The sequence below is a fragment of the Mercenaria mercenaria genome, unplaced genomic scaffold, assembly GCF_021730395.1.
Source record: "Mercenaria mercenaria strain notata unplaced genomic scaffold, MADL_Memer_1 contig_1561, whole genome shotgun sequence".
NCBI classification, from domain to species: Eukaryota; Metazoa; Mollusca; class Bivalvia; order Venerida; family Veneridae; genus Mercenaria; species Mercenaria mercenaria.
Genome location: NW_026459545.1, coordinates 1 through 17,422, shown reverse-complemented (window position 1 = coordinate 17,422; position 17,422 = coordinate 1). Strand labels below are relative to the sequence as shown.

At 34.0% G+C, this 17,422-nt stretch overlaps 1 protein-coding gene across 1 annotated transcript in view; it reads left to right on the top strand.

Annotated features, from left to right (window-relative positions):
• LOC128551693 (DNA nucleotidylexotransferase-like) overlaps window positions 1-6,016 on the top strand; it is a 35,974-nt gene extending 29,958 nt beyond the window's left edge. The window contains exon 11 of the mRNA XM_053532604.1: window positions 778-6,016. Coding sequence (XP_053388579.1) covers window positions 778-864 — 87 coding nt within the window. The 3' untranslated portion in view covers window positions 865-6,016. The remainder of the gene's footprint in view (window positions 1-777) is intronic.
• Window positions 6,017-17,422: the final 11,406 nt, after the last annotated feature.

The window sequence follows — 17,422 nt, the reverse complement described above, 5'->3', positions numbered from 1 at the left end:
TGATAACCAGTTCCGATCAATAACTTGAGAACCACTTGACCCAGAATGTTGAAACTTCATAGGATGATTGAACATGCGGAGTAGATGACCCCTATTGATTTTGGAGTCAGTCAATTAAAGGTCAAGGTCACAGTGGCCTGTTCATGTAAAATCATTTTTTGGAAATAACTTGAGAACCACTTGACCTACAATGTTGAAACTTAATAGGATGATTGGACATGCAGAGTAGATGGCCCCTATTTATTTTGAGGTCACTTGATCAAAGGTCAAGGTCACAGGAGCCTGAACAGTGACTTGAGAACCACTAGGCCAAGAGTGTTGAAATTTAGCGGGATGACTGGACATGCCAAGTAGATGATTCCTATTGCAGCCAACCATAAGTGTCTCTTTGACTTTCGCTCCTGACCCCTATTGACTTCTTGCCTATAGGACTTTGCATTTGGGGAGACATGCGCTTTTTTACAAAAGCATTTTCTAGTTTTCTATGAAATATATGAGGAACAATTCCAATATGAATTTCCAACTTAATTCAACTGCTGAATGTTGTTGATCAGTGAAGCATTAATTGAAAATCAGCTGTTCTAAAGTCTTATAGCACCAAACTATTGCAAATAATATACTTGAGAAAAAATAGGAGTTTCAAACATATACAATATACTCTAGTCATGACATGTACTTTTCAAAATATCCGACTTTTCACTTACAAAATTGTTAAATATCATTCTTTATATCATATAGCTTCTAAAGAAATGAAAATGTTTTGTGGTTTTTGTACAGGGTAAGAAGGTTCCAGCAGGAAGTGAGAAGGAAGTTTTTGACAATTTGAAGCTACCATATCATGAACCTTGGGAGAGAAACTGTTGAACCTGCCGTAACATGAACTTCGAGAGAGAAAAAAGTATTGAAGCCTCTGGTTAATGAACTTTAGGAGAGAAGCTTTTAAACCATCCAATGTTCAGTGTAGTCTCTTTAGGGCAAGCACCACATGGAAGACAAAAATGTATTTATTAATTACAGGTTGTGCTATGAAGAGTTTATTTTAATTACTAAGTGTAAAATGTTATTGGAAGGAACAAAATGTCTCTTGTGAAGAGGTATTTACTCTTCACAGGTGCTATCAAGAGAAGTTATACTGTGTTCCAATATTTCTGAAAACTATCGGTATCTGAACCACAAATTTAGATGCCTAAAAAGATAAGATTAATTCAATATAGATTACTTGTATCATGTCTGATTTAGATATCAGTTTTTAGCTCCACTATTCGTAGAATAGGGGGGCTATTCTACACGCCCCGGCGCTGGTGTTGGCGTCGGCGTGAGCTTTCTTGGTTAAAGTTTTTTGGCAACCTTTGTTTTTCTATCATATCTTTGTTACTATTGCTTAATATATCTTACTGTAAGTTCACATAAACATTGTCCAGCATACAAACAAAGTATGTGCAGGGGCTGGGTCCATTATACATAAGGTCAAGGTCACCAAGGTGTTATACTTAGGTTATTTTTAAGGTTAAAGTTTTTCGGCAACCTTTGATTTTTTCTGTGACATCTTTGTTACTATTGCTTATATCTTACTGTAACATCACATAAACATTGTCCAGCATGGTGTTATACCTACATGTAGGTTATTTTTAAGGTTAAAGTTTTTGGTAACCTTTGTTTTTCTGTCACATCTTTGTTGCTATTGCTTGTATCTTACTGTAACTTCACGTAAACATTATCCATACAAACAAAGTATGTGAAGGGGCTGGGCCCATTATACCCAAGGTCAAGGTCACAAAATTGTTATACTTAGAATTATTTCCATGTTAAATTTTTTCGAAAGCTTCGTTTATAGACATATCTTTGGTACTTTAAAAGATAATGATTTGAAGTTAAAAATATTTCTTTATAATTGTCATCATTCTGCATGTGTGGTTACAATCCCTTTAACTCTATTCGTATTTTTGACAGAATTATGCCACTTTCATACTTAAAGTTATTGCAATCTTCGCTTTCTGGATATAACTTTAGTACAATACAAGATAAAGACTTGAAACTTAAAATGTATCTTTATCATTATCATCTGCATGTGTGGTAACAATCCCCATTACTCTGATTTGTATTTTTGACCAAATTATGCCCCTTTCATACTAATTTCTTTTTTGACAAACTTCGTTTTCTGGACAACTTTGGTACTATATAAGGTAATGACTTGAAACTCAAAATATATCTTTACCATCATCATCTGCATGTGTGGTAACAATTCCAATAACTCTATTTTGTGTTCTTGACAGAATTATGCCCCTTGGTGTATCTTCCTTTTCAAGTGGAGGTCTCTTATTAGCTCATCTGATTTTTTGAAAAAAAATGATGAGTTATTGTCATCACTTGAGCGGTTGTCGGCGTCGGCGTCTGCATCGGGGTTGCCTGGTTAAGTTTTATGTTTAGGTCAGCTTTTCTCCTTAACTATCAAAGCTATTGCTTTGAAACTTGGAATACTTGTTCACCATCATAAGCTGACCCTGTATAGCAAGAAACATAACTCCATCTTGCTTTTTGCAAGATTTATGGCCCCTTTTGTACTTAGAAAATATCAGATTTCTTGGTTAAGTTTTATGTTTAGGTCAACTTTTCTCCTAAACTATCAAAGCTATTGCTTTGAAACTTGGAATACTTGTTCACCATCATAAGCAGACCCTGTACATCAAGAAACATAACTCCATCTTGCTTTTTGCAAGATTTATTGCCCCTTTTGGACTTAGAAAATCAGTTTTCTTGGTTAAGTTTTATGTTTAGGTCAGCTTTTATCCTAAACTATCAAAGCTATTGCTTTAAAACTTGCAACACTTGTTCACCATCATAAGTTGACCCCGTACAGCAAGAAACATAACTCCATCCTGCTTTTTGCAAGATTTATGGCCCCTTTTGGACTTAGAAAATATCAGATTTCTTGGTTAAGTTATATGTTTAGGTCAACTTTTTCTCTTAAACTATCAAAGCTATTGCTTTGAAACTTGCAACACTTGTTGACCATCATAAGCTGACCCTGTACAGCAAGCAACATAACTCCATCCTGCTTTTTGCAATAATTATTGCCCCTTTTGTACTTAGAAAATCATTTTCTTGGTTGAGTATTATGTTTAAGTCAACTTTTCTCATAAACTATCAAAGCTATTGCTTTAAAACTTGCAACAGTTTTTCACCATCATAAGTGGACACTGAACATCAAGAAACATAACTCTATCCTGCTTTTTGCAAGAATGATGGCCCTTTTTAGACTTAGAAAATCATGGGTAGGACAATATTTCTATTACACAAAAAAAATCAGATGAGCGTCAGCACCCGCAAGGCGGTGCTCTTGTTGAGACATATATTCATTTTACTGTCAAATCATTTTACTGTCAAATCGCCGAATAGTGGAGCGCGCTGTCTTACGGACAGCTCTTGTTTTATCTTTAACACAAAAAACTTTTCTTGTAATAATGACTTACGGTAGTTTTCATATCTTTGCAAATGCTGCAGAGTTTCAATTTTTTTCAAAAAGCTTAAATGTTGTGCCTTGTTTCATCAGCGCTAAGTTGAAAAAATACCAGGTATTTAATATGCAGAGCCTTTCATGTTAGTAAGATATTCATTCATTCAAAGTTTCATGAAAATACACAAATCCTTACCTGATAGTTGTTTTAAATATCTTAGGAAAATGTTATTCCTTTTCTGTTAGTTGTTTTTCAATATGTTAAGAAAACATCCAGTACTTTGTCAACTCCTATTTTCTTTTATCCTCTAAACAAACAGAAATGAAATATCTCTTGTTCTCTGTTTAGGACAAGAAGTTTATAATGACCAAAAGTACTGTAGGGAGCTTAACTCTTTTAAATTCCAGAATGGCTTTGATAAATGTGATAGAATAATAACATTTTTGCTCAATTTAACAATTTATTTTGTTGTATATTTGCATGTAGTAAATTGTTTTTGACTACAGTAGAACCCTGCTAGTAAGACCTCCTTTGGGTCTTTTAAATACTGGTCTTAACAGAACTGTCTTACTACTGGATTTATTTTACAAATACTAATAAACCTCTGTTTCAGTTTAGAAATAAAAATAATTTGCATGCTGGTCTGGTTCCATGCTGGTCGCATATGCACTATGTTGGTTTTTTCATGGTGCGGCTCAATTATTATGTTGTTTTTGTATTGTCTAGAACTGTTTTAGCTCAACTATTTGAATTTTTCCCAGAACAAGAGCTTTTGTTGTCAACCATAAAATTGTTAGCACTGGAGTCTGCATTTGTGTTACAAAAAGTTTGCATTTGAGCAGGATTCTCTAAAACTACACGGCCAAATACTTTAACTCTTACCCTGCTAAATTTCTATAATGAACTTGTCCATCTTTCAATTTGGACGGTACCATTTACTGTTAAAAGTGGTGCTTAACAAAAACTAACTGACTGAATAGCAAACAGTGCAGATCTTGATCAGACTGCACAAATTTGCAGGCTGATCATGATCTACACTGGTTGCAAAGGCAGACTCAGTCCTGTCTAGCCTAAGGGTTAAAATGTCACACACGTCTTTCGCATCATGAGATGTCCAGTCACAGGGCAAGTTATATCAATCTCTCTAGCTAATGTTTTGTTAAAATTAAGTGTTTTACATCTTGAGACGTCCCACTGAGCAAGTTTACATAACGTCTGTTCTATTAAAATTACTACCATTCTTTAATGTAGAAATTTTGTGGAAATTTTTATTTTAAGCTTGTTTCTTGAACTTAAACAAATGTTTTCAAATTCTACAACATCTTTGGCATCTTGAGATGACCTCATGTAGCAGGTGTGATGACTCTTGTCATACTTCCTGTCAAAATTATGCCCCATTTTCACTTAGTGAAAGTTTAAATATCAGAAGGTATGTTTGCTACATGTTTAACAAGATTACATGTCTTCAACTTACAATTTAGAAAAATTTACAGTTAAGTTCAAAACAAAAATGAAAATTTATGATTATTAACAAAATGTATTTAGTTATAGTCTTTCATCTGACTGTTAATCTTTTCCATTTGTTTAACCCTTATCATGCTGGACATGACTGAGTCTGCCTTTGCGACCAGTGTGGATCATCATCAGCCTGCACATCCATGCAGTCTGATCATGATCTGCACTGTTTGCCAGTCAGTCAGTATTTTTTTGGTAAGCATCCCTTTTAACAGTTAATAGTACCATCCAGTTTTGAAGGTATAAAAAATTCACTTGTCCCATAATAATTCTAGTTACTTTTTATGTTTAAAGCATTTAATTCCTCTCGTTTTACACAAACATTTATAGACAAAAAGATGTTAAAACATCAAAAATTGGTCATATTAATGGAAGTATTAGGACAGTTGGTGTTGACATATTACCTTATTAGCAAACAGCAGGGAGATCTTTTTAAAAAGCTTTGCAGCCATTGAAATTGTAAAGAAAAAATTCATACCTTGAAAAAGTGGTCTTTGTTACAGTAATGAGTTGGTCTTAGGGATGGTCTTAACACAGGGTTCTACTGTATATAGTTTTGCTGTTTACATGTTAAAACTTTACAGTGTATTTTTAGTTTTAAGTAATGTTACTGGTTATTATAATATTTTTGTAGGATAGGTTCTTTTTTCCTTTACAAATTTTAAAATAAATATTTTCATAATTAGATTCATTGTTAGTCTGTAATCTGCTCTAAAAATACAGAATATTTATGTCTATCTGTTTAAGACAGTTTATATGAATGTTCCAGATTAATTTTTAAGTAAAAGTGGAAGTAAATTTCACTGATTTATGAAATGCTTATTTCTACTGTTGAACTGGACGAGTATACCTCAGCTGATGTTCTGTTAAACATTGGTAGTCTGATAGTATTCTGAAATATGTATTATAATTACTTTTATTGTTGATTGATATACTTCTAGAGAGATTCATGGCAACTCAAAGACTTGTTTAAATTTTTACAGCCATTGCATTGTTGTATACCTTTACAGTAATGAAATACAGATGAAATTAATAAATTATAAGTAGATTTACTGGTAGTTATTTTGTAATTCTTCTTTTAAGGCAAGCCTTAGCTGAAGTCCAATGATAAGCTGTTGTGAGAGGTCTGGAATAATGGAAACATACATCCACTGACATGTTTGTTCAACAAAACTGGTTTGGTACAACTTAACTGGAATAATTATCTACTGCAGAAGGGAAAAGGATATAAATTTGGCATTGTCTATCTGGCTGTATGTATGTCTGTCTGTCAGAAATTGAAAATGCTTATAATTCAAAAATTATTTTAGCTAGAATCACCAAACCTCATAATTATTAATTAGCACATGACATGTTTTATTATCCCACTTTACCCTGTGAAACCAGAGTTTGTCCCCTTGATTTGGTAGAAAGAAGGGATTTTTGACTGTGTCTAAGTGACTTATTGGTGGACCTTCCTGAAACAGTACAAATGTAGATATTGCATACACAACTTTTATCATGATCACCAGTAACGTAAGAGTTATTGCCCTTTAATTATTTGATAGTCCATAATTTCCAACATAATAAAGTAATGCATTGGTGGATCTTGATGAAATTTAATACAATTATAGATTACTATAGGGTGGTGGTGCATGCCCTGTTATTAGAATCTCTTCTGTAACTACAGAGTTATTACCCTTTAATTATTTAAAATTCATAAATTCCCACAAAATAATGTAACCCATTGATGGATCTTAATGAAACTTAATACATATTTAGATCACTATAGGACAGTGATTCAAGCACAACTTCTGTCAGGATCTCTTCAGTAACTGCTGAGTTATTGCCCTTTAATTGTTTTAGAATTGATAAATTACCACATTGCAGTAATACATTGACGAATCTTGATGAAATTTAATACAAATGTAGATCACAGTAGGGCAGTTGTGCACATGCAACTTTGTCAGGATATCTTTTTTAACTTTAGAGAGTAATTGCCTTATTTTCATGGTTGTATATCTGGAAAATAAATCACACTATACTCACATTAGTGAGTGAACCAACAAATTATGACACAGCCCATGTGTATATCTGGAAATAAAATATCTTACAAAATATAGTTCCCTCAGTCACAGAACAACCTATCTGGCTTCTTTTCATGTGACATACCAACTAGCAAAAACAATTTCATTCATTGATTTGTGATTTATAAGGCATCGCATAGAAAAGTGTATCTATCAAGAAAAACAGGTTAACTACTGATAGAAAAAAACAACTTGTTCTGCAGGAAAAGTAACATTTCCTCAAACGACAGTATTAAAAATTTCAAAAATAAAAATAAAATCAGTGGTCATAACGTGAAATTATCCTGAAGAACTGCATATGGTTTTATTTAATCTTATTTAGTGACACCCCCAGATTACTGTATTTGCTCTACCAAAAGCCCAACAAATGGCGACCAAAATGGGACTGAGACTGTATATACTCGGAGATAGTGTTCCTCTTGTTCTCTTTCCCATAAAAAATTCAACCTATATATGTTGAAAATTGTCCCTGAATTTGTTTTGGGATAAAGAATAAGGTGAAAATGATCTTGGAGTATATACTGTCGTGTTCCCACATTTGTTATCAAATGTTATAATGTTAAGGACCCTTCCCTTATGGGCAAGTGCTCTACCAACTGGCAGCAGTGACACATATTGTATCCTACTGTAACTTAGTTTTTACCATGGTATATAGTTCACAAAAATAGCTGTACATTTAGGTCAGTATTATGAAAACAGTTGTGTCTTGTTTTAGTTTCTTTTTGAACTTACACCCACCACCCGTATAAAAAATAGTGCTGCTGTCACATGAAGAGATCTCAACAAAATAGAAGATGGAACTGCCGCTCAGGGCACGGCTGTAGTTCCTTTTCTTTTGCAAAAATAAAGATCTCAAACATCAATTAAAATCTAATATTGTGAGCATACAGATATTGGTATTTCAGTGTTACAAGTTACATTGAACCACCATGACACTTTAAGCATTGCTAAATTGTACCCATCTTATAACCAGTTTAGTAAAATTACTAATTCACTAATTAGTGAAAGAAGTATGTTAATAAATATTGTATTAACAGATGTGAAGGTGAATGTAAATCAACAGATTTTTGGTCTGCAGTAAAACCCTAAATTAAAGACTGTCTTTGTAATAAAGATAATATCTAACTTATACACAAAAATATCAAATTGCAACAGTGTTTATTAATTTACTGGTATGATATTAAAAGGATTCTGCTATCTCTTTGAAATGTTTCTTATTGATGTTCACATGTTGACATATACTTTTATTCAACTGAGCAGTGGTGAACTTTATTTAACTTCAGTAACACTTGTGGTTCATTCTGAGTTGTTGGGTACATTTTTAAATGATATATGATTTACTTCCCTTTAATGCTCTTGATTTGTAAACAAATAATAGATAATAAATAAATAGCTGTAATTTAGTATTTTTTGCAAAGGATGAGCAAAAACAAATTATATACCTTCCAGAACAAGCTTCTACTGGGTATGTCCTATCATTGTGACTGTAAATCATCAAATTTTTACATGCAGGTTCTCAGATTTCTTGAATATGTGTCTTACTTAATTTCGGATATTTTATTTTCGGATAAATATTTTCTTGTTTAGTTTAATGTGATGAAAGATGCGACTTATTTGAACCACTCTTTAGTCTGCTTCCTGGAAAATCCAGCATTGGTGTCATTTTTAAAAATTTAGAAGGCTTGGTCCCCAGTGGGATGCGAACCCACAATCCCTGGATTGAGCAGTCAACACCTTATAACCACTAGACCACTGCTCCCCTTATCTTGTTTCAACAGTAACGCTCTGGTTACATGTATAATGTATTAATTGACTAGAAATGTAATCGCAGTTAAAACCCACTACCTCAAATTCCACGGGATTGACCTAGTCAAAATAATTCGATGTTCAGATTGTTTTATATTTGTGACTGGCAATCTAAATGTAAAAACTTAGAAGGACCAAAATAATGGAGGATGAATCACAGTACACAGTCATGTAAAGTTATTGGTTTTACCGCTTGCGCATATTGGCGTGTATAGCGTGTATACACACGGTAAACGTTAATCGTATACAGTGCTTTAGGGTATAGCGAAATTTAGGGGATAGGTTGATAAATTTTATATTTAGACTTGAATTATTGTATAAATTTTCATATCATTCTTTTACTGGCATGCAGACAGACATTCTGACATACATTTTAAATGTTTGCTTGTTGTGTCATATTTCATATGACATCAAATAAAAATCGAGGCTATCCGTTACTGACTAAATGAGTGTGTATGTAAAAAAAACATCAATGAATGAAAAGTATTTGATAGAAATTTAAAAAGCTGAATGTTTTTGAAAAGAGAATAAATGATTATTCTGATTTATAGCAATAAAATCTTGGGAAGTTTGTTTAGGTGTAGATTATAAACTAATAATGGAAAAAGTGACCAAAGCTATCCTGTACACCCGAAACCAGCACGTAACTATGTAAACAATAGCATGGAGAGAAAAAATACATGAATTTCTATCAAATGCTGAATGTTTTGAAAAGAATAGCTGTTTTCTGTCTGATATACAGAAAAAAAAACTACAAAATTATGTTTCTTTGAATTAGAATGCAAGAAAATTAGTTAGCTATCCGCTGTACCCTAAAGCACTGTACAGTACCTACATAGGTTTAAATCACCAGAAAATTCATAAGTTTGGATATTATTTGATAATGTTTACATAAATCAATGAGGAATTGAATCCCCTTTTGATGCATGTAAGTTTTATTTGAATTTATGGCCAATTCGTGAGACAATCGGCATTTAAACCTATAGCATGTAAAGCGTCGGCAGCGATGGAAATTTCATCGGTAATTGCTTCAACTATTTTGGTCTTTCAAGTGTTTGATGCGAGTGGGGATATTGCCCATATGAAAAAATTATCTCAATATTTCCTAGGATTGCGACAAATTTGTTGGACTAAGATTGACCCAAATTAAACAAGACTTAGCCATATATAGAACTGTTACGTCGATTTCGATGCACTTGCAATAATGTCCCAGTGCTGAAATTTTACATAACTAGGTTGAATGTAGTTTTCAGCAATTTTTTATTTTTACTTCTTTACAAATGGTATTCATTTTTAAAGGGGGATAACTTTTTGAGAATATTTTAAGTATCCATCGTACAGGACAGTATGGCAGAACACGTAATGGTCAGGTAGATTGTTGGTAAAGATGTTGTTTGTTTATCAAATATTTCTGTGTTATATAGATATACTCCTAAACCTTAAAATGATATTTTGAGTATGTGTTTTCTGCATGCCCGGACATGAAAATGTCTGAATTTTGAGATAAGTGAGTTCAAGATATCGAGTTTCAACTGTTAATACAAACTCCCCGCAGTGATTACCTCCCCTTACAGGTACATAAAATATAAATTATAATGAACGCAAGGGAAGATAACTGCTGTAAGGAGCTTGCTGTTAATATTGTAAAGCAGATGATTTGTTTATGGTATTGATACAATAACCTTAACAGTGTTCGAAGAAGCTGATTCCGATATCATAACTAAAGGTGATCGAGAGCATTCCTTTAGCATTTATATGATCATAAAAAGAAAATGTTAACATTTACAATAAATATATCAGTGTTAAAGTACTACAGTAAGTTACACACTCATAGTACAAGTAATAGGACTTGTAAGACAGCATGTAAGATAACATTTTACTGGCTGCTTTTCTTAGAGGGATGGTATTATGGACCAGTAATATACCAGATCGTAATATAAACCATTTGGATAAACTGAATGAGTAAGGCTTTGGTGGTGATGGTTGTATTTTTAAACATTGTCAGATATTGATTTATTTTTAGCTCATCTGAGCACGAAGTGCTCAAGGTGAGCTTTTGTGATAGCCCTGTGTCCGTCGTCCATCCGTCGTCGTCGTCAACAATATGACTGTTAACACTCTAGAGGTCACAATTTTGACCCAATCTTAATGAAACTTAGTCAGAATGTTACCCTCAATAAAATCTTGGATGAGTTCGATACTGGGTCATCTGGGGTCAAAAACTAGGTCACCAGGTCAAACTAGGTCACAAGGTCAAACCTAACACTAACACTCTAGAGGTCACAATTTTGGCCCAATCTTAATGAATCTTGGTCAGAATGTCATGCTCAAAAAAGTCTTGGACGAATTAGATATTGGGTCATCTGGGGTCAAAAACTAGGTCACCAGGTCAAATCTAAGGAAAAGCTTGTTAACACTCTAGAGGCCACATTTATCACTGTATCTTCATGAAACTTGGTCAGAATGTTAATCTTGATGATCTTTAGGTCAAGTTTGAATCTGGTTCATGTGGGGTCAAAAACTAGGTCACCAGGTCACATCAAAGGAAAAGCTTTTTAACATTCTAGACGCCACATTGGTGACTCTGTCTTCATGAAACTCAGTCAGAATATTAATCTTGATGATCTTTAGGGCAAATTCAAATCTGGGTCATGTTGGATCAAAAACTAGGTCACCAGGTCAAATCAAAGGAAAAGCTAGTTAACGCTCTCGAGGCCACATTTAAGACCATATCTTAATGAAACTTGGTCAGAATGTTAATCTTGATGATCTTTAGGTCAAGTTCTAATATGGGTCAGGTGGGGGTCAAAAACTAGGTCACAGGGTCAAATCAAAGGAAAGGCTACTTAACACTCTAGAGGCCACATTTATGATCATATCTTAATGAAACTTGGTCAGAATGTTATCTTGAAGATCTTTAGGTTAAGTTTCAATCTGGGTCAGGTGGGATCAAAAACTAGGTCTCCAGGTCAAATCAAAGGTAAAGCTTGTTAACATTCTAGAGACTTAATTTTAAGTTTGAAACTCATGGGAATTGATCGGATTGTTTGTCTTGATGACCTCTAGGTCAGGTTCGAATCTGGGTCATGTGGGGTCAAAAACTAGGTCACCAGGTCAAATCAAAGGTAAAGCTTGTTAACAATCTAGAGGTCAAATTTATGACTGTATCTTCATGAAACTTGGTCAGAATGTTAATCTTGATGATCTTTAGGCCAAGTTGGAATCTGGGTCATGTGGGGTCAAAAACTAGGTCACCAGGTCAAATCAAAGGAAAAGCTAGTGAACACTAGAGACCACATTTATGACCGTATCTTTATGAAACTTGGTTAGAACGTTAATCTTAATAATCTTAAGGTCAAGGACCAATCTGGGTCAGGTGGGGTCAAAAACTAGGTCACCAGGTCAAATCAAAAGTAAAGCATGTTAACAATCTAGAAGCCACATTTATGACTATCTTCATGAAACTTGGTCGGTATGTCAGTATTGATGATCTTTAGGTCAAGTCCAAATCTAGGTCAAGTGGAATCAGAAACTAGGTCACCAGGTCAAATCAAAGATAAAGCTTTTTAACACTGTAGAGGCCACATTTATGACTATGTCTTAATGAAACTTAGTCAGAATGTTAACCTTGATGATATTCAGCTAAAGTTTGAACTGGGTCATGTGCATTCAAAAACTAGGTTACCAGGTCAAATCAAAAGAAAAGCTAGTTAACACTCTAGAAGCCACATTTATGACTGTATCTTCATGAAACTTAGTCAGACTGGCAATCTTGTTGATCTTTAGGTCAAGTTCGAATCTGGGTCATGTGGGGTCAAAAACTAGTTCACTAGGTCAAATTAAAGGAAAAAGTAGTTAACACTCTAGAGGCCACGTTTATGACCATATCTTAATGAAACTTGGTCAGAATTTTAATCTTGATGATCTTTAGGTCAATAGGTCAGGTGAGCAAAACAGGGCCTTCATGGCCCTCTTGTTATGTTATTTTGCTATAGTCATGTCATGGTATATGAGTATAATATATTATATGCTTACAGTATAATTTTTATAGGGGCCAAAACTGCTTATAAACCTGACAGATTGAAATCCATTTATGTGTACCCCAAGGTGTACTGACTGTGGCAGTCAGTTGTTTAGCCTTTTATGCCCCCACTTTGGGGGGGGGGGGCATATAGATTTGCCCTTGTCCGTCCGTCCTTCCGAGAATGTTGTGTCGCCCCTAGCTCCAAAAGTATTCGACGTAGAGTCACAAAATTTACAGGAATGTTGGTCAGCATGTGTAGTTGTGCACCTGGGGTTTCGCGTCCGGATTAATTCAGTCGTGTGGGAGTTATGGCCTCTGACTTTGTAAAAATTGGTCATTTTAATGTTGTGTCGCTCCTAGCTCCAAAAGTATTTGACGTAGAGTCACAAAACTTTACAGGAATGTTGGTCAGCATGTGTAGTTTTGCACCTGGGGTTTTGCGTCTAGATTCATTGAGTCATGTAGGAGTTATGGCCCCTGACTTAGTTAAGAATTGGTCATTTTAATGTTGTGTCGCGCGTAGCTCCAAAGTATTTAACCTAGAGTCACCAAAGTTTACAGGAATGTTGGTCAGCATGTGCAGTTGTGCACCTGGGGTTTCGCGTCTGGATTTATTCAGTCATGTAGGATTTATGGCCCCTGACCTAGGAAAAAATTGTCATTTCAATATTTTGTCATGCATATTGTTTTCCCAAAGTTGATCTGTGTCCTTTGTCATGTAGTGGGGGCATCTGTGTCCCATGGACACATTTCTAGTTATACTGGTGTTTTCATCTTTTCAGTATGATCCTTCAGTTCCATGCCACGTCATACCATTGGCATTTACTAAATTATCTGTCAGTATCAGCTTATACAGAATTTTATCTATATTTTGTCCAGTTAATATCTATTAGACTAATAATACAGCATAATTATATGAGCCGTGCCATGGGAAAACCAGCATAGAGGCTTTGCGACCAGCATGGATCCAGACCAGCCTGCGCATCCACGCAGTCTGGTCAGGATCCATGCTGTTCACTAACGGTTTCTCTAATTACAATAGGCTTTGAAAGCGAACAGCATGGATCCTGACCAGACTGCGCGGATACGCAGGCTGGTCTGGATCCATGCTGGTCGCAAAGCCACTATGTTGGTTTTCCCATGGCACGGCTCATATATCAATTAAATAATTACTGTATTTACTTTCTTTGTAGATAACCTGGTAAAATCGTTCTTAGGGCCATCAAGAAGGTAAAATGATAAGTTTTGTTTTGGAAATCATTAGCATGATGTAATGCAAAATGGTGAAACTTCATTAACTTGTTCAGTGTAATATTGTTTGGCCTATAGTTTTACATTTTAACTTCACTTGTATAATAATTTTCCTGTTTTTAAGGCAAGAACATTTTCTGTCATTTCACTTAAAGGTATCTCAGTTACAGCTGATACATTGTATTTGAACAACTATCATTGAAGCGAAAATTTTAAATTAAAAAAACAAAACATTAGACCATAATAATGTTATGTTCCTGCTATAAAGTATAATTCAGAAATGTTGATTATCAAGTTAATCACCATTTATTAGTAACAGCATGAAATATATGTAATAAGAAACCTTTAACTTTGTAGATTATGTGAACTAATTTAGTTAAAGATTTAAGTGTAAAATAATTGCTTTTTTTTTTTTTCAGGATAAAGTGTGTTGAAGATGAAGTCGGCAGTCAGTATTTCAGATATGCATCACTTCTTCTTGAACATCTTGATGTTGAGGTATTTTTCCATTCATAATTTATATTTTGATAATTTAGAGCAGTAAACTGGCATAAATACATTACTCTTGTAAAGGAATTTATTAACCCTTTTGAAAATTAAGATGCTATTGCAGTGTATAGGTATGATGGTTCAAACTATTGTTACAAGTTCCAAAAGTTAGTTCCAAGCTAAATTTTGCTAAAATCCTCCTGGTTATTGATTTTATTTGTCTATTAGACCAATTTTCTTCCCAGGTTTTCTTGTGAAGCCAACCCATAATATTTGCAAAGAGTTTCATAAAATTCCTGGAAATATAGATCTTAACCTTTTATTATATTGTCAAGATAATTATCTGCTTTCATTATGCCTCCCCATTTTCTAGGAGATATATTGTTCTTGCGTTTTCTGTCTGTCTGTCCATCTGACTGTCTTTAGCTTGTCTGCACTTCATCTCCAAAAAACATGGTCTGTTCCTTTAAAACTTCACAAGGTTTATTGATATGTAGCCTGGTAGTGCACAGCATCAGCTTGTCCTGCTCAGATGACATTTTTGAGTTATGGCCCCTTAAAAGTCATTTTTGAAAAAAAAAAGTATTTGAGGGCTCAGATTGATATTTTAAGCAGTGATGGAAGACATTAAGTGGAAATGCAGTGTGAAGGAACCATAGCTATTTCTTTACTGGATTATTCCCCTCAGATATTTTGCTCCATGTGACTCTTGTTGTTGAACTTTATTGTACTATCAGTATATTTTTCAGGAATATCATCATCTGCATTAGGCAATTAGAAGTAATTATACATTGAAAAATATTTCCATTTTATGGGGTTCCTTTGAGTACATCTAGTTCACATGTGAAGTAACTGTCTAGCTTCTCACCAGCAAGATCAAGTAGATATATTTAAAAACTTTAATCAAGACAGTCCCTGTTAACATGCCAAGAACATAAGAGCTTGAAACAAAACACATTAGGAATCAATAATTTATATGTTATTTTTACAGCACCCGGTTTATCAGTATATAATCAGTGTATCCCAGGAGTTTAGGAAACGATTTGGCGCCAGAGCAGCTGATGATCTTCTGTACTATATCCATTCCTGGTCCAGGCTTGCAACATACTTGAATGAAATGGTTTGTATCTTTTATTATGATGTGTCTAGCTTTAGTTTTGATCCTGTCAGTTGAAAATTTATGTGCTTAAAGGTATACTAGACCCAGTTTCATATTTGAAAATATGATCAGTTACTCCTCATAAAATAAACAAACGTGTTTGTAAACATGGACGGTTCCAAACTGAAGGGGATCCATGCTCAAAAATAATGACAAAATACAATACATATCACATATCCGTAGCCCTGACCAACCTATAAACTGGGCCAGTCTATTTTGTAAGTACAACAACACTGTTGACCCATTTAAACGAGGAGTACTAGACATACTGTTTATGTAAACACAGGATTAACAAGGTTATGGGGATTAACAGTGCTATGCATTAGGCTTAAAATAATATACACCTAGGACATGTTCAGCATAAAAACCTTGTCACCTCTCTAGAGGCCATATTTACCATGAAAAAAACTGGAAATTCTTTTAACATTTGACCTCAGCTGAATGACCTTTAATTTTAAATTAAAGTATATTAGTCAACAGTCAGGGGTGTAACTGTTTCAAGTTATCGCAGTTTATAACCCATTGGAGTTACTGCTTATTCTTTCATAACTTGTTTCAGTTATCATTAAATATTACAAAGCCCTCCTGTGCCAATTCCTCATTTTGAATGAGACTAATGCAATTATTTCCTGAATCCTTGAACATTTATCTTTCCAGCTATGCAGTAAAAAATTTTAAGCAAGGCTGATAAAGTTTTATGCAACAGATTTAAAGCTATAAAACTCTTAACATCCCATTATGCTTATCAGGTCATGATCAGACTAAAAGAGAATTTGATTAACCACAGTTTGCTACTAATTTCTCTTTAAATGTCACTTTGTGAGAACAGCAAAAAGACGTTTTTTGAATAACTTACCTGAGTTAACTATATTTTATAACTAATACAGGTTATAAAATGCTTGAAAAAGTAACTGAAATAGGTTACATAACTTAAAACAGTTACACCCCTGACTTGTCAAGTTAAATACATTTGATGAGGGTTTTCTAAATTTAAAGTAAATGTCTTAAGATACAATTATTTTAGTGAAAGCTAGACATTCAGTATCTTTAAAAAGTAATTCTTAACAAGTTCTCATGATTAACAGAATTTTGAAATTTACTGACAGTTTCTGGAATTGTATGGGGTTTGCAAATGGTTATCTACATGTAGTATATATGTGTAATATCACTATGTTTTATTATTTTTTTTTTTTTTTAATATCTTCAAATTTCACCTTTTCAGGGAATTCCAATGGCTAATGTTACTTACCATATGAAAGCAGTTATAAATGAATGTATTCAACACATTGAGACTAGAAAGATTAAAGTTTCTGAAGCAAGACAAAAAATTGTCACAGACAGAGACGAGATACCTAATTTTGATGATGTCGGTGCTTATCTAGAAGATAAGGGCATTAGTATTTTGAACAATTTGCAGAAAAATGAGGATGTTAAGAAAGGTCCTACTGCAGAACATTTAAGTGATCCAGAGTGTAATCCAAAAGTTGATTCAGTTGCAATTAAGATAGATAATGCTAATGATAATGTAGTAGAAAATGACTCAAAAGTTTTACATCATATACAAGAAATGATTGTTGGCCAGGAGACATGTAATGATAAAGAAAACTTTAAGATTTGTACAAACAAATCAGCTAGTTATGTGAATGAAGATGGTGTA